The following is a 20,336-nucleotide window of genomic DNA, read 5'->3' as shown; positions in this document are numbered from 1 at the left end:
TTCAAATATATGTTTTCACGATGACTCATGGAAGGTCATACCACGTGACGTCTTCTTTCGCGTGTTGAGTTTATCATGTGATTCACCTAGTTCCTGTACGACGACCCGAGGACTTCTGCTGAATGATGTCGGACATTGTGCTCTAGAGTCTAGTTTCTAATACTGAATACAAAGCATGGACTCGCGGTGCAATTGGAACAAGGCTGTGCCTTGGAAAACCGTTGTAGCGTTACTTGTGTCGATCACAACGGTCCTGGTGACATTTCCCTCGGATACAACGGGCTCTGATGTCAGCCAGTGGTACCAAGACCTCTGCAGGTAAGGCACTGCTCGCTCTCATGGCAATAAACAAGGGCGTATAAAGCTTCTTCGCAAATGGAAAGTGTATTTAGCAACAAACGCAGCTTATACAGTGCATTTAGAGTGATACAGTACAATTTTTTTGTCTGTGTGTCTCTGTGTCTGTGTCTCTGTGTCTGTGTGTGTGTGTGTGTGTGTGTGTGTGTGTGTGTGTGTGTGTGTGTGTGTGTGTGTGTGTGTGTGTGTGTGTGTGTGTGTGTGTGTCCGTCCTATTGTCAGCAGCTCCTTATCTGTTGTAACCCTAGTCACGAAACGTGGCGATGTCTTCAATTGTGTAGGCAACACCACGCACGTCTGACACGAATGTTGAATACAATTATATTTGAACTTTGTCTATTGTCTGTGGTGATGGTCTTTCAGCTAGTCGAAATTAGACACATATCCACAGGAAATGGTTATTAAACCAACTACAAAACGCGGGTATATTTATGTGGCAATCAAGATGTTTGCTCATGACCGGAGGTAGATGCGCAATATGTACATGCACGCGATGCATGCATACTAACAGGTGTTTAACATTGGTTTGTGCATGTGCCAGGTGATATAATATCCACATGAAAATATTGTTTACCCGACTTTTTAGACCGTCATTAGGCCTACTGAACTTGACATTTCTGTCTCAAATGTCGAGCAGCTGAAGGACAACCGGTAGAGTAAGTTCAAATGTAATTGTATTCAACATTCTATCTTGTAAGGCACATTCCCACGATTTTGCAGTGTATTGTTTGACTGTATCCAAGATCCAATTGGTATTAAAAGTCTGATTTATTAGGCAAGCGTAGTTCCTGGTCCAGTTTTGACAAGGCAGTTTGGATAGAAAGGCGGTGTCTCTAGTCAGTTGGCTGATCAGGGTATTATGAGACACTTTTATGTATTTTGTATTGTGTAGTGAGTGATAGCCAGGCTAGACAACCACCTATCTTGAAATGAATGCACTAGCTGTGGGTCCCTCTGGATGGGAGCATCTGCTAAATGACTAAATTGTGATGTAAATGTAGTGCTATGTATTTTATTTGTTGTGTTTGGACCCAAGAAGAGTTTTTTTTTTTTTTTTTTTTTTTTTTTTTTTTTTCTCCATATTTTGAGGACACATAGACAACTAAACAGTAAAATGTGTGCTTTGTGTAAGCTTTGAGATTGTGTGAATGTTTACAAAGGAATTCGAAATCTGATTTTTTTCTTTTTTTCTCCACTTTTGCTCAAGTTACAAATGGGAGGCTATAGACCGGGACAGCAAAGTGAAATACACACTGAAGCTCTGTGATTCCTCACCTAACACAGAATGTGGAGCCGGTAGTGCTGTCTGTGCCCGCAACCTCACCAGTCAAAAGAATCAGTCAGTGGGTGAGTATATTTAGGGACAGGAGTTTTCCCTGATAAGGTGATTTGGTCAGGACCAACTGGGAACAGGCCCTTGTCGCTCCTTAGAAGGCTCCAGAGTTTTTACTGGTCTGGTATATAATAATAATATTTTATTTTACTGACTGTCCTACTGACTGTCCTATCATTCTTAATTGTCATCAGTTGTTACCTTGACGATATAGAATGCATCACTATAGATTGAGCAAGATTGAGAAAAACTATAGATTGAGCAAGGCTTTTCAAAAGTGCAATAGCAACTATATTTTATATAGGTGATTAAAAAAACCTCAATTGTATTTAAAAGTGCAACTGTAAACTGTTATCCATTACTGCATTCAGCTAATATAACTAATAATCATAAAACTAACAATACAAAACAGTGTAATAATATTAATGTTGTAACAAGGAAACATGCTGACAGAACTTATACTTGGATAATTACATAAATGTTTAATCTCCTCTCAGAATAACTAATCAACTTGCTTTTAGGGTTAGGGTTTTGAGTAGGGATGTCCCAAGGACCCCAGATAGCACTAACCCTCTTCCCGTATAGTGTCCGCGATGGTACCAATAATGTTTTTGCAGGACACTTTCCATATGTCGGGTTGATTTGTAATCCATCATTTTTCTGGGTGGGTAACATGGGCCTGAATTTTGTAAAAGCCTTCTCCTTTTTGGAAATGCAGTAAGCTGTGTTAATTTAAATGTCTATCTCAATTAGCTCTGCCTGTTGACCAGCTTGGGCTGCTAGCTGTTTCATGTCAAATACGGCTGCCTGGTAGTGTAGTTGCTCCCGTCAAAATTGGTCGCACTTTAAAGGACTGGCCCAAAGTCTAGTACAGGGCTCTGGCTCTGTCAGGAGGATGTGCTGATGGTTCATTAAGTGAGGTTGGCATCTGACGAGCTGCCCTGCTGACCAGGCAGAATGTTTTTCTGATGGAAAATAGATCACTGTAGGAGATGCTGCTGTCAGGACGCAGTAAGGGACAGCAGTAGCAACATGAGCACCTTGTCAGGGTGGGCCTTAAAGGCTTCCAGTCAGATGCCAGTCAAGTCATAATGTCCTTTGATTCAGTTTGTTTGTTTCAGTGATGTGTCGGTTTAGTGCTGTTCCACGAAGACACAATTTGTGATAAAGGACAAAGTATGCTTTAATGATTAAATGTCAAGAGTAATGTCTGGTCAGTGAAACAACTTAAAAGGCAGGCTACCTTTTACTGGGAGTTTATCTGATCAGACTGTTCCTCAATGATGACAGAAGCTTGGCTTTTCCTGTACTATTTGTAATGAATGTCATAAAATCCTCAAACTGAATACACCTTATCCTCAGCTTTTGCTGTAAAACAGAGGAAGCACTGATATCAAACTAATTGATCACACAGATTGGCACTTGGCTTTGCTTCACTTTAGTGCTGATGTTGCTAAGCATTTCAGAGAAGTGGTTTTGCTCTTTCAGCTATAAATCTTTGGTGGTTTACATGGACTCATACATTTCTTTAAAGCTCAAATGAACCTTTATGAATGAATGTACATTTGTAAGAAGACCATGTCAGAGAACAGGGCTACTGGGCTAGACTATTCCAAAACATGATGACTATACGTCCCGGCCCGGGGCACTTGGTCATGACCTTCGCTCAGTGACAAATCAGTGTTACGTCACGCTCAGGAAGAAACAGTTGGGTCGTGTGACCTCATGATTAAAGTCTACATGCGATAAATGCCTGCAGCTGGTATGACACCATGGTCTCAACTCGACAATCTCTCAGTGTGAGAGTAGGACAGGAAGGGGATCTAATGCTGATAACTACTGTAGCGACTAACCTGTCTTTTGTGTAGGAATAATCAGAGGTTTTCTTTTCGCGTGTAGATTATCAAAGAATGGAGCTAAGATAATTAACAACTTCACAGTTAACAACATGGAAGATAATGAATCAGATTTTTACAAGAACCAATATCACTCCCTAAAAACACACCCCTATGGAACAATCCTTGGATAGCTTTTATGAATTTACCGATAAATTGGCCCACATGGAAAACTAAAGGCATAGAAACCGTTAATGACATGGTAATAGGAAATACAATTTAAAGCTTCAATATTCAACTTTTTGGGCAGCTTGACCAAATTCACACAGAAATGTGAGTTATTGATCTGTCATTGTAATTGTAGCAACTCTAAAAAGCAGTATATATGTTCTATGTGCGCTATTTCTATGCTTCCAGTTCTTGTGTTTCGTTTTTGCGTCTTTTACTTTCGGTTTTGAACACAAGCTATATTTCGCAGCAGTTTAGAGCGTACAATGATTCTCTACACTATGCATGCTGGTTTTGTGGGAAACTGTTATAATTTTAGCCACCAGGAAATGGTGGAGCAATTTCTGCATAGTGCACCTATAAATGTTGTAAATCATGATTTCGGCCTGAAAGCTTTTGGACATCAGAGCAATGTTGAGGGAATCCTATTTGGCTCCGATAAAGCTACTCGTATCATACGTAAGATAAACAAAACCTTTCAGAGAGCCTATCCAACTGACAATCTCTTATAAAAAAATATATATAAACTATTGGAATCAAGACTTAAAAATAACTGATATAGGCACAAAATGGAGGGAGTGTTGGAACATAACTAACGGAATTACAGTCAACGAAAATGTACTCTTAATCCAGTATAAACTAATGTATAGAATGTATTATACAAATTCTACAGCACAACAGCAGAGTCATGTCTTAAGTGTAAAACTAACAATGACTCAATAATTCATGCCTTCTGGGAGTGCTATAAAGTCCAACAGCTATGGGTGGAGTTAGAACGTTGGCTGTCAGGAGTTTTACAATGTAAGTTTACTTTTAATCCCTCTAACTGCATATTTTAAGACATGGCATATGAGGGTGCAGTGAGATACCCAGTGGGGTAGACCATACTTTTGTTGTCAATGATTTTGAAAAAAAATCTACTTAAAAAAACTGGAAATCAAATGATCTTCCATCACTACAACAGCGGATTAATCAAATTTAGTTGTATTTAAATATTGAAAATTGTGGGCTACGGAGGAAACTAGAACAATGCAATTTAAAGGAGAGAGAGTGCTACAACTACTGGAAAGTTCCAGAGGAAGGATGAGATGGAGTGTGGTTGTGAGATACGTGATGTGTATGCTTGCGGAGGGAACATGTGGGTTTGAGCAGGTGTGATGTCATTGATTTTAGTTGAAATTTGTGTGCACATTGTCTTTTGTTGATGTATGGTTGTTATGGTTTGAGTAAAAAAATATAAATAAAATTGAACAAAAAAATAATCTAGGTCACCTCTAGTAATTTATGTTACTGGGTCAGCGGAGTAGCAAATTGTCAGCTCCAGGCTCTGCTGAGTAGCTTTCGTTTATGACACGGCAGATATCTGATGATATATGAGCGATAAAGTATGGCGCAGCGAGCAGTAAGGGGATTACAATGGAACGTGTGAGTGTGTTCAATAACACAGAGGTGTATACAGTGACTGCAATCCAATTACAGTACAATCAATAAAAGCTAATAGCGGCGTCTGTTTATTCAGTACTATCTGGGACAAGCGGTAGAACATGTTTAAATAGACTAGCGATGGTTACCTACAGCTTTGCAGTTGGTGCTGCACCCTAAACCTCATCACCTATCCCTGAGAAGGAGTTTTCTGCCGTGAAAAGCAGTTAGTCCTTGCTGTATTCTGCCCCTGGGAAACAGAAAGTCCAGCCAATGTGGTTAGAGGGGAATAACTGGTCATAAAGTTTGTTCTCTCTGCTCTGTTCTCTCTCCAGTTGGAGTTTAACTGTATGTATGGAGCCTGCCCAGGGGCCGGGCTGTTGGCAGACCAGACAGAGATAGGCAGTGTTGTCCAATGGGTCATATTCCCATGCTGTTTATCTCTCTGGGCTGTACACAGCCAGACAGCTCGGCAGAAAAAATGTCCTCGACTACTTAACCTCCCTGACCCTGTGCCGTAATGCTTTGACCCCACCACTGTAGGGACTGTGGGAGTTGGTGGAGGCTTCAGATTCTGTTGAAATCTGTATTAATCATCTGCTAGAAACCACTGGGAAAGTTCTGGGTTTTGGTGAACTGTTTGTTTTGTAGGTAGTGCAGTGTTCAGTATAGCCTACTGAAATAAATCCTTAAACAATTATATTACAACTTTTAGCGTTTGCATGTTTAAAGAGGCATGCGTTTCTCACTCATCCACTTCTATTTCCAGGTGATCTGTCCTTGAAGAAGGCGACTGAGAGCAGCGTGATAGATTTCAACAGCACTGAGAAGTGCCCAGGCAGTAGTGTGACTAATGTCCAGAGCAGCATCAGTTTCCAGTGTGGGAAGACAATGGTAAAGTCACCCAGTCGCACCTGTCATTACAAATGAAGACGTGGAAATGATACGTATTGAAGGCTACTTATGACTTTCCTGACAGATCACACTTGTGGGTTTAGGTTGAGAAGGATTTTACCGCAAAGCATGTCTGTTCTTTGTCAGTCTGGTGGTGAAATGAAACTACAAATACTGTGGTGGTCTCTTTTATTTAACATTTTTAAGTTCTCTCTAGAAACAGAAGTGTGAATGAAACATGATATTAAATAGCATATAGTGATGTAATATCTTTAGAATGAATACCTGGCCTGCCTATTGATAAGCAGTGGTGTGTAACCATGTGATTGCAGTATTGACAGTGATCATAGCTTGAATGGTAGCTTTGCAACAGAACAAAAACAGTTATCATGGTAGCCCAGTTCCTCTAGTAGTGACTTCCTTGTATGTCATCACATGTATTGTAGCAGAGAGGAGATGAAACTAACTGTCATGTCATATGTCAACTAAAACTATGTTTTTGCTCTTACCCCCCCCTCAGGGAACACCAGAGTTTGTAACTGTGGCCCAGTGTGTTCATTACTTTGAATGGAGAACATATGCAGCCTGCAAAAATAATAAATACAAGCCCGATAAAGAGGTATGTCTGAATAGTGAAGTGCAGTGGACACAACAGGATGTGTGTGTGTGTCACCGTGTGTCACCGTCACCTCTTAGTGGTTTGTATGCAGGCACGCACGCGCGCGCGTGGCAGTGTGTGAGGCCGCAGTGGTCTCCATGTGTGGGGGGAGGTGAGTCTGTGACTGGCACATTCTCCACTGTGGAAAAGTCCCTCGCTGTCTCTTGTGTATTTTTATTTATTATTGAACCTTTATTTAACTAGGCAAGTCAATTAAGAACACATTCTTATTTACAATGACAGCCTAGGTTAACAATGGGTTAACTGCCTTGTTCAGGGGAAGAACGACATATTTTTACCTTGTCAGTTCGTGGATTCGATCTAGCAACCTTTCGGTTACTGGCCCAACGCTCTAACCACTAGGCTACCTGTAGAGAGAAAAAAAAGAATAAAGAAATGTGTTTAAATTGAAATATCAACTCATTCTACTATTATGTGCCAAAACACACTGAAACTCTTCCTGTCATGTTGTAATTCTACCTTTTTAACTCTGTGTCTAGGTCCCCTGCTATGTCTTTGACACGGATGGGAAAAAGCATGATCTGAACCCACTCATCAAACTCACAGATGGTTACCTGGTGGATGACTCCGATGATGAAGTTCACTTTTATATTAACATATGCAGAAGCCTAAGTACGTTTCTTTAATAGTAGTAATTATCTTATGATTAATTGAAGATGTTAGTGCCAGTGGTTTTTCTTATTGCTTCGTATTGTGGCAAAAATGGCTCTGCTTCCTCCCCAGACCGTCCAGGGAGCCTCTGCCCCGCGGGCTCTGCTGCCTGCCTGACCACCAGCAAGGGCTCCTTCAGCATGGGCCTACCCACCACCCAGCTAGAGCTGGAATCCAGTGACAGGTATAGCCATGCTAATGCTAACCTGTCCACGCACAAAGACCATGCTAACCGCTAGCTAGCATCCTCTGTCTCTAGCGTACCTCAAGCTTGATAATTGCTGTGCGACCTTCATGCTGACCGGTTATCGACCGGCCCCAGAGCGTTGCCTTTCTGAATGGCTGATTTCTCTCGTTTTCTCACCGTGCCAGATTGAGGCTGCGATACGAGGAAGCCCCGGACAGCACGCCGGACTTCTGCAGCGGCCACACCCCTGCTGTCACCATCACCTTCATCTGCCCCTCACGCAGGCAGGAGGTAAGAGAGACCTGGGTGTCTGACCTGTGGGATCATCCATTGATCAAACCATACTATTCATCATACTACAGAATTAACACATAGAATAGTGGTAATTCATCAAATAGAAGTATGCTCCGCATGTCAACCTACACATATTAAAGTACAATATCTCCTTAATTTTTGTTGTGTGTGTGTGACCTTTGACCTTGCCATTACAGGGTACTGACCCCAAGATGACAGCCAAGTCCAACTGCAGGTATGAGGTAGAGTGGGTGACGGAGTATGCTTGCCACAGAGACTACCTAGAGAGTCACAACTGCACCCTGACCAGCAAGCAGCACGACATCAACATAGACCTCACCCACCTCACCCTTGGCTGTGAGTCTGCCCAGCCCCACACACAGGCTTTGCGAAACATTTGACAATGCAATGCAATGCAATGCGAAGCATAATCATGTGACCTTTCTAATTCTCACTGACTAATTCAATTCACAGTTGAAGCCAGTTCCTCTAACAGTGAATGATAATGTGTTGAGATACACATAACTAATATCATTGTGTCACGTTCTGTGTGTGTAGCTACAGACAACCCCTATATGGCTGAGGCCAAGAGCAGCGATGGGAAGGACAACTATTTCTACTACCTGAATGTGTGCGGGGAAATCAAGGCAGGAGAGTGCGGTGGCGACCCGCACTATGTGTCCGCTTGCCAAGTCAAAGCAACGGGAGATCAAAGCAGAAAGATCGCTGGGAGATACCACAATCAAACACTAAGGTTGTTTTAATAGGAATACATATTTCCTCTTCATCTCTCACCATCTCAGCTTGTGTCTCCTTCTCTTTGTAATTTGGAACATTACTCAACGTTTTGTTTCGCTCTATCCCAGGTACTCTGATGGCGACCTGACACTGATCTATCCAGATGGGAGCAGGTGCAGCTCTGGCTTTCAGCGCATGACCATCATCAACTTTGAGTGCAACAAAACAGCGGGTGAGCATAATGAACAATACTTTCTTCCGTAGAGGTCACTCGCCTTATCCATCACATTCTCATTATCCCTCTTCCTCATTTCCTCATTTGTGTGATTCACAGGAAACGACGGCAGAGGCTCGCCTGTGTTCGCTGGTGAAACAGACTGCACCTATTACTTTGACTGGCAGACGGCTTCCGCCTGTGTCAAAGAGGAGGAGGAGGAGGATCTACTCTGCAGGGTCAGCCAGTATAAACACTATGACCTGTCCCCCTTAACACGCTACCCTGGTAAGATGGAGTCCTGGTTAATCTCTATTCACAGAGAGATGTTGCATGGGCTGTAGCAGACATAGTACTAAAACGTTGAGTTGAACATCATTATTTATCAATGTAAATGCCCAGGACCTGACTTCCAATTTTACACTTGAAGTGAAAGTGATCCGAGCCCTAACACATTTAAATATGGAGGTTAAACCACGTAACATTCTGTTCGTGGTGTTATCTGTCTTTCAGAGTCTGAGTCGGCCCAGAACTGGGAGGCTGTGGACGCCAACGCCTCCGAGTCAGACAAAATGCGCTTCTACGTCAATGTGTGTCACAAAGTCCTCCAGCAGGGGGCCACCAGTACATGCCCTGAGGACGCTGCCATCTGCGCCGTGGGTAAGTCTGGAGAAGATCTGGGTCTGTTTTCATAAAGCATCTCAGAGTTGGAGTGCTGATCTAGGATCAGTTTAGCCATTTAAATGATGAAAGAATAGGGGGACCCGATCAGTTCTCCTACTCTGAGACGCTAATCTATACACAGCGTTCTATCAAATCTGAGAAACAAAGATATTTGTTGTCCTTAACATGTATTCAATCCTCTCTTTTAGGAAAAGACAAAGTTATCAGCTTGGGCAAATTCCTCACCTCCCCGACAAAAAGAAATGACAGCAACGACATACGCCTGGTCTACACAGAGGGAGATGAATGTAGGAAGAACATGAAAGTGAAGAGCATCATGATTCTGAAATGCAAGCCAGGTGAGTGTTAGATAGACTTGTAAGTTAGCTGCAGAGTTGAAGGTGAACAAGGAAGTGCCTGAAAGTGGAGCTAGCTAGCGTTCAGTCTACTTGTTCAACTCTTCCTAACTTTCTTTGTGTGCCTCCCCCCAACCCTCCTGTCCTCCTATCCAGGTGATCTAGAGAGTGCTCCCATCATGCGGCACATGTCCAGTGATGGCTGTGTGTATGAGTTTGAGTGGTACACGGCTGCAGCCTGTGTTATGTCCAGGACAGTCGGGGACAACTGCAAGGTGGAAGACCCCCAAGCTGGTAGGTCACACGGACCCACTGGACCCAGATGCCTACCAGCGATGGTGATATGATACACTATTGGTTGTTTAATGCAATAATACTACTCACTCTCTTGTCTTCTCTTTACAGGATTTTCATTTGACCTGTCCCCCTTGTCTAAACCTGGAGGAGGCTTTTACAATATGTCCAACGGAGATTATGACTACTTCATTAACGTCTGTGGCTCTGTCACTGCAGCCAAATGCCCTCTGAAAGCCGGGGCCTGTCAGGTGGACCAGAGGCATGTTTTATCATACTAAATAAATCCTTCTAAATATAGAGGAGGTGGACATGCCCACTAACAGTAGTAGGAAAAGCTTGTATCTGGGCTTTGTAAATGTGCTTTAGAGTTCTGACGAATGTTTGAGGTGGACTGAATGTTTTAGCTTCTGTTCTTCTGTTTGGTGTGTCTGTCTGCTACAGTGGCTCTAACTCATGGAGCCTGGGGGAGTTTAACTCACAGCTGTCCTACTATGACGGGATGATCAAGCTATCCTACAGCAACGGCTCTCGGTACAACAACGTGCAGCACACACTGCGCTCCACCATGATCTCATTCCTCTGTGACCGAGAGGCCGGCGCCGGCAAGCCTGAGTTCCAGGTACTGATTGGGTCCTGTCATGTGCTGCTGACAGAGCTCATCCAATCTCTAATAAGTAGCTCCTCGTATGGTTCACTTATGCAGTGATTAAACTGTAAAATAATTTACCATGAATATACTACTTTCATAACCATATTGATCCTCACAGGTTGAGGACAAGTACACCTATAACTTCAGGTGGTATACATCCTATGTCTGCCCAGAGAGGCCACATGAGTGTGTGGTGACAGACCCCAACACACTGGATCAGTATGACCTGTCCAGGTGAGACCCCTGCACAAGGATATGTTATGACTAGAGCCGGGAATCTTCCCGAACCATAAAGCTTGATCTGGGAAAACTCCAGGTATAGACAGTAACCACGTTGACATGCACACTAATATCCCGTTATTATTCTGGTTACTCAAGTATTCTGTTTTTGAGTTGATGCATATAATCATCATATCCCATTTACAGTAACCTGAAAAAAGCTTGTAATCCTGGTTATGAGAAACCTGGATAAGATGCCTGGGATATGCTATCTTAAACGGGATACTGTGGCATGTAAACATCTTGTTTTTCGCTGTCTGGACAGGCTCTGTTTTGCATAGTGTGGGTGTTGTGTGATGTTTTAATCTGATTGTTAAACAAATAACTTAAAGTAGGCTACTTGCGCAGTTACTGCATATCCACCATAATAATATACTTTTCTCATACTCCGTACTGGACCGTACAGCCTACTGGCTACTTTCCCCCTGGATTTAGGAATGTTTCTGCTTATAATTTCCGACATTTGGTAGGCCATTTGTTTGTCAACTATACTGCCCTACCAAGCAAAAAGGCAGTAACTGCTCATTTGGTCGAAAAATTAGTTAGTCATTTTTGCTACATTAAATACATGCTTAATCACGTGGACAAGTATCCTGCCTCGTATTGTGTTTTGGAGAAAATGGGGGTTATGTTAACAGTAACTGCATAAAGTGAATGTGAAACCAAATTAAATAAAAGCCATTTTTCTCAGTTCCCCACTATGAGCAGTTACTGCCTTTTTGCTTGGTAGGGCAGTATAGTTTGTTAGATATATGCAGCTTCTCTTCTGTCATAACTTGTTCCCCCAGAAGACTAAATAAAGATGTGTTCACCAGAATAACGTCTTACATTGAAAAAATGAATATATTCGTGATCTAGTCGACACTGGTCTGTTTCATTTAGGGAATGCAACAACTCCAAAACAGATTGTTCCTGTGCAAAATGTCCAAATGTCAACAGTTTGACCGGTTTTATGGAAATGAAAAGCTGAGAAAACGAAACACTTTACTGATAACCCGAAGTCTTATCTTGGCTGCATATTTTATGTGTTTTGAAATACTGTCTGCTTGCATAAGTGTCAAAGAAAACACGTTATATGTGCATTCACATTTTCTCCACTCCTGTTCCCTGAAACATTTCAGTTACTGTTCCATTTAATCCATATGAACTTAAATGAGGAACATTCTGTTTATTCATGAATACAGGGATACTCGTGAGTGGGATATCAAAGGTGCATGTAAACCGCTTATCCCGAATAAGACCTTAATCGGGATATGAGTTACTATTCGGAATACTGTGTGCATGTAAACGTGGTCAATGACTACGGCTTAGAATTTGTACTGGTCAGGTCATGAAAAACTCCCAGTCCTAGTTAAGTCCGTAGAAGGCAGACATTAAGCAATATTTGAGGAATAATGTGTGTAACCCTCCTCTCTGTCCTCTCTCCCAGTCTCTCCCGGTCTAGTGGAGGGAGGAACTGGCAGGCCATGGACCTGTCTGACCCTAACAACCTGAGGAAGTACTACATCAACGTGTGTCGCCCTCTGAATGCCGTGCAGGGCTGTGACCGCCAAGCCTCTGTCTGCCAGATGAAATACCAGCCTCAGCAGGTTAGTGTCAGAGCTGTGGGATATCCTGTAGGATGAGTTTCACACACTAGGATGTGTGCTAAACACTGTTTGGGTCATGGAACGTCAGTTTCACAATTTCTGACAATAGCTCATTAATAAACAGTATTTAAAAAGTTCAGAGACTATTCCTAAAAAATTATTACAATTTTAGTTGTTGATATAAATTGAAGGTAAGGTTGGTAGTATCCCTCTTCTGGTTCTGGTAGCCATCCACTGTGGGTCTGTCTTTTAGTACTGGACTGTAGCTCGATGTGACTGGACTTTCTCTGTGTTGTTGTCATCAGGGCATTCTGTCTGAAACAGTGTCTGTCAGTAATATGGGCCTGGCTAAGAGAGGTCCAGCGATCGAGGAGAAGGATCGCCTGCTGCTGGAGTACTCAGACGGCTCCGAGTGCATCTCAGACGGCCTGAAACTCACCTACACCACACGTATCCACCTGGTCTGCTCCAGAGGATTTGTGGTAAGTGGAATGGCATATTTTTTTAGGGCCCTGTGTCAAAAAGAAATCAGATTTAGTTGTATCTTTTATGTCATTATGTCTGCCTAGGATTGTAACACTGCGATGTGCTTGACTTTTTCTGTATTTGCAGTCGTCCAGCCCTCGTTTCCTCAATTATGGGAACTGTACTGCCAACTTCATGTGGGAGACCGGGGCAGCTTGTGCCATCAGTACTGCTGACGACCAGAACATGGTGAGCTGTTACATTCCACATCAACTGGATGCATTATAGTGTTTGTCATGATGTCTAACCTAACATAGCAGGTGTAAAATAAATGCCTGAGTGGGGTTTCTTTCTAGTAACTGTCGGGGGAGGTTCTCTTCACTGTTCAACCAATCCAGTAAATGTGGAGGAGTTAAGATGGAGTTTCGCTTTGTTACGGCCAAAAGCGTTGCGTCACAGGCTCTCTTTCCATTTCCCCTGAAATGGGCGCATGATGTCTGTAAAGACCTGTTAGATTGGCCGAAGTCTCATCAATCATTTTTCTTGATCGTTCTATTGTATGGCAGACCTGCTCTGTGAGGGATCCCAACACTGGCTTTGAGTTCAATCTGCTTCCTCTGGCCTCCAAGACTGGCTACAAGGCTGAAGGCAATGGGAAAACCTTTGTGGTAAGTCACAGTCAAGCACTCTCTGTGTTGTGGCCTCGGGTAATAGCAGAAATTGTGAATAATGTGCATTTTCCAATCCATTTCCCCGGGCTTGCCCCCCAGGTGAATATCTGTGGCGAGGTGGCAGAGTGTGGGAAGGACCAGGGGAAGCCTGTAGCTGGGTGTGAGCTGGACAATGGCCTGGTTGTTGGTCCTGTGGGAGTGGAGAGATCTCTACAGTACTCTACTGATGGCCTGCTCACACTCACATACAAAGGAGACATGAACAAGCCTACAGGTACATTCAATGGATCCAACCATCATCACTCACTAAGGGCTAACCCTGGGGGCTCCATTAGCATTGCTGGAATATGGAAGTCTGAACGAAATGCATGTTGTGACACTAAAGTCAGGTTATGAATGTTTTAGTCTGAGCACTAACTTGTTTCCTCCCTCCCCCAGGCACCAGGGACACCTTCACCATTAGTTTTGTTTGTGACCAGGACGCCCACCTCGGCACTCTGAAACTGGTCCGAGAGGAGCTCAGCTCGTCCACACTCGTCACACACGATGTCTTATTTGAGTTTTCCACAGCCCTGGCATGCATCCCTGCCCCTGTGGACTGTCGTGTCACTGGTAGGAACAAAACTGTTAAGGCAGCAGTTCCCAAACTAGGGGTCGCAAACCCATGTGGGGTCCAAAAAACATATTTTGTATAAGAAAATGCATCTCAAAATCATTGTAATATGGTTAACCTTCAAAATCTAAGATTTGTTTTTGTATTGAAATCTAAAACATACAATTCCACCATAGAGAGCCCTTAGATGGTGGGAAAAGGCCGCAACTTGACCGATTAATCATTCCGATTCAAGCGCAAAGTCAAGTGGGGCCTCTCAAGCTGTCATGTGACCGACTGCTGCAGACAATGGTTTCACGGGTCACTACAGAGGACTTTTGGTTCCTGACTCAAAGGGCATAATACCCTGCCTCCTCCCACAGAGCGTTAAAACGCATGGTACCCTTCGCCAGCTCATATCTGTGTGAAGCTGGATTCAGATCTAAGGTCTGCATTAAAACCAAGTATCAATCCAGTTTGGATGTGACAGCAGAGATGCGGTGCGCACTGTTGACCACGCCCCCTGACTTTGAGAAGCTCTGACGCGACATGCATCAAGCACACCCATCTCATTAGTGGTGGTAAGATAGTGGTGCTTTCAAGACATCTAGGTCAAATCATGACATCAGTGATCTTCAGGTCAGAACTTTAGAAAAAGGCACGAGTTCCCGAGTTGGAATTCCGAGTTCGATGACCGTTCAAAACGATATTTCCCAGCCGGAGCTTGTTTTTTACGAGTTGTCTTGAATGCTTGGAAGTCTGAGATTTCCTAGTTCCCAGTTGTTTTGAACGCGGCATTAGAGACATGTTAGACTAATTAGCAATTGACTGTCATAGCCCCACATTAAATGTACTGTATGTGATAGTGAGGTGAGAAGACAATCAGAAATACTGTTATAATTTTTTAGCAATTGACTACCCAAATAAAAAAGTGAACATTGGCTGTTAGTGACATATTTCTTTCACGTGGTTGGGATCGCTTGAATTTTGAGAACCCCTGTATTAATCTCTTCAAAACGGTATCGATGTCTTCAGTATGGCTCTAACGTTTTATTCACTTTAGAAAACTCTGGTCATACAAATGGGTCTTCACATTCATTGAAAGATATTGTTCAGCTTCTCATCCTGGATTCACAGAGTGATTGTTGACTCTTTCAGATTCCCACGGTAACGTGTATGACCTGAGTCACCTGAGCAGGGACAGTGACGACAGTCCCTGGGTGGCCATCGACACGTCTGAGCAGGCCAAGAATCGCCGCTTCTTCATCAACGTGTGTAAACCTCTGCCCCCGGTCCAGGGATGCCCCGGTGAGTCGCATGCAATTAGCCTATGTGAAGGCCAGGCAATGAGTCATCGCTGGGCCTTTACGAGGATGAAAAAGGGTGCTGTTCCATCCGTCAATCGGTATTAATTGATGTTCAGCTTTTGCGTTTGACTACATGCATGTGTACAGTATAGAAGAGTGTTTAAGTGTTTCAGTCAGACTGTATACGAACAGATGAGTGTCTTGTCTTTTTATACGTTTGTACCACGAAGGAGTCGATTAGTTTGTCTCTCCGTGTGTGAGGTATTGTCCGTGTTAATGCCGTCCTTTGCTAACTGTCCTCCTCCGTCTGCAGATGTTCTCCTGGGTGCATGTGGTACCTTGGAGGGTAAAGGTGTGAACCTGGGCTACATCCAGTCCAGCCCCCAGGTGGCCTCTGACGGCTCCATCAGCATCGTCTACCTCAACGGGGACCGCTGTGACAAAGGCCACCACTCCACACGTATCATCTTCCAGTGTGACGACAACCCTGTGAGTGACCTACACTTGCTCTCTATGGGAATGCTCTTCCATGTTATGGCCGTAGAGTGGCAAGAATCTGTTTGAAATGTTACTTATCGATGTTGCTGATCCCATTTACCATATGTTCCTTCCTAATCCCTACAGTACCAGTCAAAAGTTTGGACACTGTTATAGGAATTTAATTCCTCTATGTTTAATACCCAATTAAATTAATACAGTCAGCCCATTTCTAAGGATTTGTAAGAAACGTATTTGCGTAAAATGGACGGAGACCAGTCTCAAAATCGAGCACTAGCGTTTATTCTCGAGAGTACTGAACATGATACATGATACAACAGGTTATAAACTGAAAATCACGTCATTAGTTTTCGAACTGTCCCGTCTCTCCTCCACTCCGGTACAATGGCAGTATAGTTCTCAAGCCTTCCTACATCGTCTCCCACCAATTTAGATAATTTATGACCAAGCCAAGGTCTTCCTGTGTAGATAAGCATTCTAGCCTGTCTGACGATAAGTTCATTCGTTTCTACCAAGGAACAGACAGTCATTGTTCTAATTCTTGATTATAATTACACACATTATATTCAGTACTAGGATTAAAATTCATACATCTATACTGTAACATAATAGTATCTGGATTAGTCAGTCCTGATTTGAAATGTATACATAATTAGTCATTATTGATTAAAAAAAATTATAAACTATGAATTAACACATGGAATCATGTAGTAACCAAATAAGTGTTAAACAAATCAAAATATATTTGCCTTGACAGCTTTGCACACTCTTGGCATTCTCTCAACCAGCTTCACCTGGAATGCTTTCCAACAGTCTTGAAGGAGTTCCCATTATGCTGAGCACTTGTTGGCTTTATGCTGAGCACTTGTTGTCTGCTTTTCCTTCACTCTGCAGTCCAACTAATCCCAAACCATCTCAATTGGGTTGAGGTCTGGTGAATGTGGAGACCAGGTTGTCTGATGCAGCACTCCATCATTCTCCTTGGTCAAATAGCCCTTACACAGTTTGAAGGTGTGTTGGGTCATTGTCCTGGTGAAAAGCAAATGATAGTCCCACTAAGCGCAAAGTAGATGGGATGACGTACCACTGCAGAATGCTATGGTAGCCATGCTGGTTAAGTGCCTTGAATTATAAATAAATCACTGACAGTGTCACCAGCAAAGCACCATCACACCACTTCCTCCATGCTTCACGGTAGGGAACCACACAAGCGGAGATCATCCATTCATCTACAGTACTCTGCGTCTCACAAAGACACAGAGGTTGGAACCAAAATTCTCAAATTTGGACTCATCAGACCAAAAGACAGATTTCTACCGGTCTAATGTCCATTGCTTGTGCTTCTTGGCCCAAGTAAGTCTCTTATTCTCATTGGTGTTCTTTAGTAGTGGTTTCTTTGCAGCAATTTGACCACAAAGGCCTGATTTCACGCAGACCCCTCAGAACAGTTGATGTTGAGATATGTCTGTTACTTGAACTCTGTGAAGCATTTATTTGGGCTGCATTTTCTGAAGCTGGTAACTCTAATGAACTTATCCTCTGCAGCAGAGATAACTCTGGGTCTTCCTTTCCTGCGGAGGTCCTCATGAGAGCCAGTTTCATCATAGTGCTTGATGGTTTTTGCGACTGCACTTGAAGAAACTTTCAAAGTTCTTGAAATGTTCTGGATTGACTGACCTTCATGTCTTAAAGTAATGATGGACTGTTTCTCTTTGCTTATTTGAGCTGTTCTTGCCATAATATGGGCGTGGTCTTTTTTCCAAATAGGGCTATCTTCTGTATACCACCCCTACCTTGTCACAACACAACTGATTGGCTCAAATGCATTAAGAAGGAAAGAAATTCCACAAAAAAAAACTTCTTAAAAAAAAAAAGGTTACTACATGATTCCATATGTGTTGAGGTCTTCACTATTATTCTACAATGTCGAAAATAGTAAAAATAAAGAAAAACCCTTAAATGAGTAGGTGTGTCCAAACTTTTATCTGGTACGGTATATTTTTCATGTTTGGTTCATTTACCAACAGGGCTCTCCTGTATTTGACCGTCAAGACGGCTGTGAGTATGTGTTCATCTGGAGAACCTCCGAGGCGTGTCCTCTCACCAGTGCTCAGGGTAGGTTTTGGAGGAGGAGGCTGCCATGTTTAGTGTCCTGGCTCTGGCTAAGACTGGTACTTTTCTCCACCAGTGTCATCATCGTGCTTAAGGTAACTCTCCTCTCCCTGACTCCTGCAGGTGAAAACTGTAAAGTCAAGGACCCCAGAAGTGGCTACATGTTTGACATGAGTTCCCTGTCAGGGAAGGACTACATGGTGAAGAGTGGCCAGTACCAATACCACTTCTCTGTCTGCGGGGGGCTTAAGAGAGGGATCTGCACACACAAAGACACAGGAAGTGACCAGGTGTCAGCCTGTCAGGTGAAAGGCAGCACCCACAGAATCGCTGGTATGTAAATCTGTCCAGAAATATCTAGAGTTGGCTCAACTCCTTTATAAAGCGTTGATGTTCTTTTGGTAGTAATTGATAAAACCTCTGAGAAACGGCTGGTTGATTATTCATCACAGGGTTGGCCTCACAGACTCTGAGCTATGTTGGAGATCAGATCGTCCTCAACTACACTGGTGGGGAGACGTGCCACAAGATCTACCAGAGATCCACAGAGATCTACTTTTCCTGTCATCCTAAAATGAACCCAGTGAGTCGAAGTGAAGTTACAGAGCAAACGTGTAATATGACATCCTATGCTCGTCCCAAAGTGAATGTGGGAGTTACTGGGTTGTTGTGGTGTTTCTGCCTGTAGGGGGTGCCAGAGTTCATCAAGGAGACTGCGGAGTGCACCTACCTGTTTACCTGGCGTACTGCTCTCGCCTGTATCCCAGTCAAGACTACCAGCTGCTCCTACCAGTATGGATAGTCCTATTCCATTCTCGGAGCTCTCTTCCCGACACAACCTCCTCTTCCTCCCAGACAATGACCATTCCCCCTTTGTCAGTTATTTCCGACTGACTGTTCGGTATTTTTCCCCACACAGAGATTCTAATGGGAACTCGTACGACCTCTCCTCTCTGGCCCTGGACTCCAGAAACTGGGTGGTGGAGCCCAGCACTGGGAAGCAGGAGCGATACTACATCAACGTCTGCAAGTCTCTGGTGCAACAGGGGGGTAAGTGCCTATCCTCAACACCAGCATCCATTATATGAAGGACACTGGTGGTTCCTGTGTAGCTTTAATTGACCCATTTGTGTGAACAAACATCAACCTTCTCGTAAAGTCTTCAGTTTGAATGTGGTGCAATTATGCTCGCCTTCTGAACCATGGGAAACATATTTCTTTCCTCTCCTCATGTTGTAGGCTCCTGGAAGTGTCCATCCAACGCAGCGTCCTGTCTGAAGAGCGGGGAACACTATGTGAGTCTGGGAGAGGCCGAGTCGGCGCCACAGTGGGACCAGAACATCCTGGTACTCAAGTACACCAACGGAGAGATGTGTCCCGGTGGACAGAGGAATAAGAGTACCATTGTACGCTTCAAATGTGACCGGGACAAAGTGGTAAGGGATCAAAGACATCACACACAGACACACACACACGTAACACAAGCTGAGTAGACTGAACATGTTTCTCCCGTCCCTGCCCCAGGACTCGAGGCCTACACTGATAACGGCCATAGAGGAGTGTGTCTACACCTTTGTGTGGTTCACTGCAGCCGCCTGCCCCCTCAACAGCACCCAGCACGGAGACTGCAGAGTCACCAATCCAGTCACCGGTTAGTCACACTGCCTGTACTAGGCCATGTTACCATTCTGAAAAGGTATTTGCATTAAGTATGATTAACATGGGATTAACGTAGGATCTCAGTGCAGTCAGGCAGGCCACTGCAAAGAGTTAGTGAGCAACTTCTCCATGTGCTATTGTTTTGACACCTGTCTGTACTGTGCTGCCCTCCTGACCCCAGGCCACCTCTTTGACCTGAACGGACTAAGCCAGGAGGGAGGCTACACTGTGTACGACAACCTGGACCCTAGGAAGATGTTCCGGCTCAACGTGTGTGGGGAAATAGCCAACGCAGGCTGTGGACCAGACACCGGTACAACAATGTTATATCTCACAGGCTCTGGTTTGGCTGGGAAATCTCTGCCCC

General features: G+C 43.6%; 1 protein-coding gene across 1 annotated transcript in view; it reads left to right on the top strand.

The window, feature by feature from the left end:
* The first annotated feature begins 77 nt into the window (after positions 1-77).
* igf2r (insulin-like growth factor 2 receptor) overlaps positions 78-20,336 on the top strand; it is a 33,772-nt gene continuing 13,513 nt past the window's right edge. Inside the window, exons 1-33 of the mRNA XM_042300716.1 lie at positions 78-318; positions 1,565-1,704; positions 5,945-6,069; positions 6,590-6,688; positions 7,228-7,360; positions 7,472-7,583; positions 7,772-7,877; positions 8,078-8,237; positions 8,439-8,634; positions 8,747-8,850; positions 8,953-9,120; positions 9,346-9,492; positions 9,705-9,854; positions 10,008-10,145; positions 10,257-10,407; positions 10,590-10,767; positions 10,916-11,031; positions 12,506-12,665; positions 12,971-13,147; positions 13,278-13,379; positions 13,697-13,798; positions 13,901-14,075; positions 14,240-14,413; positions 15,552-15,701; positions 16,014-16,189; positions 18,226-18,313; positions 18,434-18,643; positions 18,763-18,893; positions 18,999-19,102; positions 19,230-19,360; positions 19,550-19,746; positions 19,835-19,961; positions 20,151-20,282. Of these exons, the coding sequence (XP_042156650.1) occupies positions 176-318; positions 1,565-1,704; positions 5,945-6,069; positions 6,590-6,688; positions 7,228-7,360; positions 7,472-7,583; positions 7,772-7,877; positions 8,078-8,237; positions 8,439-8,634; positions 8,747-8,850; positions 8,953-9,120; positions 9,346-9,492; positions 9,705-9,854; positions 10,008-10,145; positions 10,257-10,407; positions 10,590-10,767; positions 10,916-11,031; positions 12,506-12,665; positions 12,971-13,147; positions 13,278-13,379; positions 13,697-13,798; positions 13,901-14,075; positions 14,240-14,413; positions 15,552-15,701; positions 16,014-16,189; positions 18,226-18,313; positions 18,434-18,643; positions 18,763-18,893; positions 18,999-19,102; positions 19,230-19,360; positions 19,550-19,746; positions 19,835-19,961; positions 20,151-20,282 (4,702 nt within the window). The 5' untranslated portion in view covers positions 78-175. The remainder of the gene's footprint in view (positions 319-1,564; positions 1,705-5,944; positions 6,070-6,589; positions 6,689-7,227; positions 7,361-7,471; positions 7,584-7,771; positions 7,878-8,077; positions 8,238-8,438; positions 8,635-8,746; positions 8,851-8,952; positions 9,121-9,345; positions 9,493-9,704; positions 9,855-10,007; positions 10,146-10,256; positions 10,408-10,589; positions 10,768-10,915; positions 11,032-12,505; positions 12,666-12,970; positions 13,148-13,277; positions 13,380-13,696; positions 13,799-13,900; positions 14,076-14,239; positions 14,414-15,551; positions 15,702-16,013; positions 16,190-18,225; positions 18,314-18,433; positions 18,644-18,762; positions 18,894-18,998; positions 19,103-19,229; positions 19,361-19,549; positions 19,747-19,834; positions 19,962-20,150; positions 20,283-20,336) is intronic.

The sequence above is a fragment of the Oncorhynchus tshawytscha genome, linkage group LG18, assembly GCF_018296145.1.
Source record: "Oncorhynchus tshawytscha isolate Ot180627B linkage group LG18, Otsh_v2.0, whole genome shotgun sequence".
Classification (NCBI taxonomy): Eukaryota; Metazoa; Chordata; class Actinopteri; order Salmoniformes; family Salmonidae; genus Oncorhynchus; species Oncorhynchus tshawytscha.
Note: the sequence above shows the minus strand (reverse complement) of the source record. Positions and strands in the feature narration are given on the sequence as shown.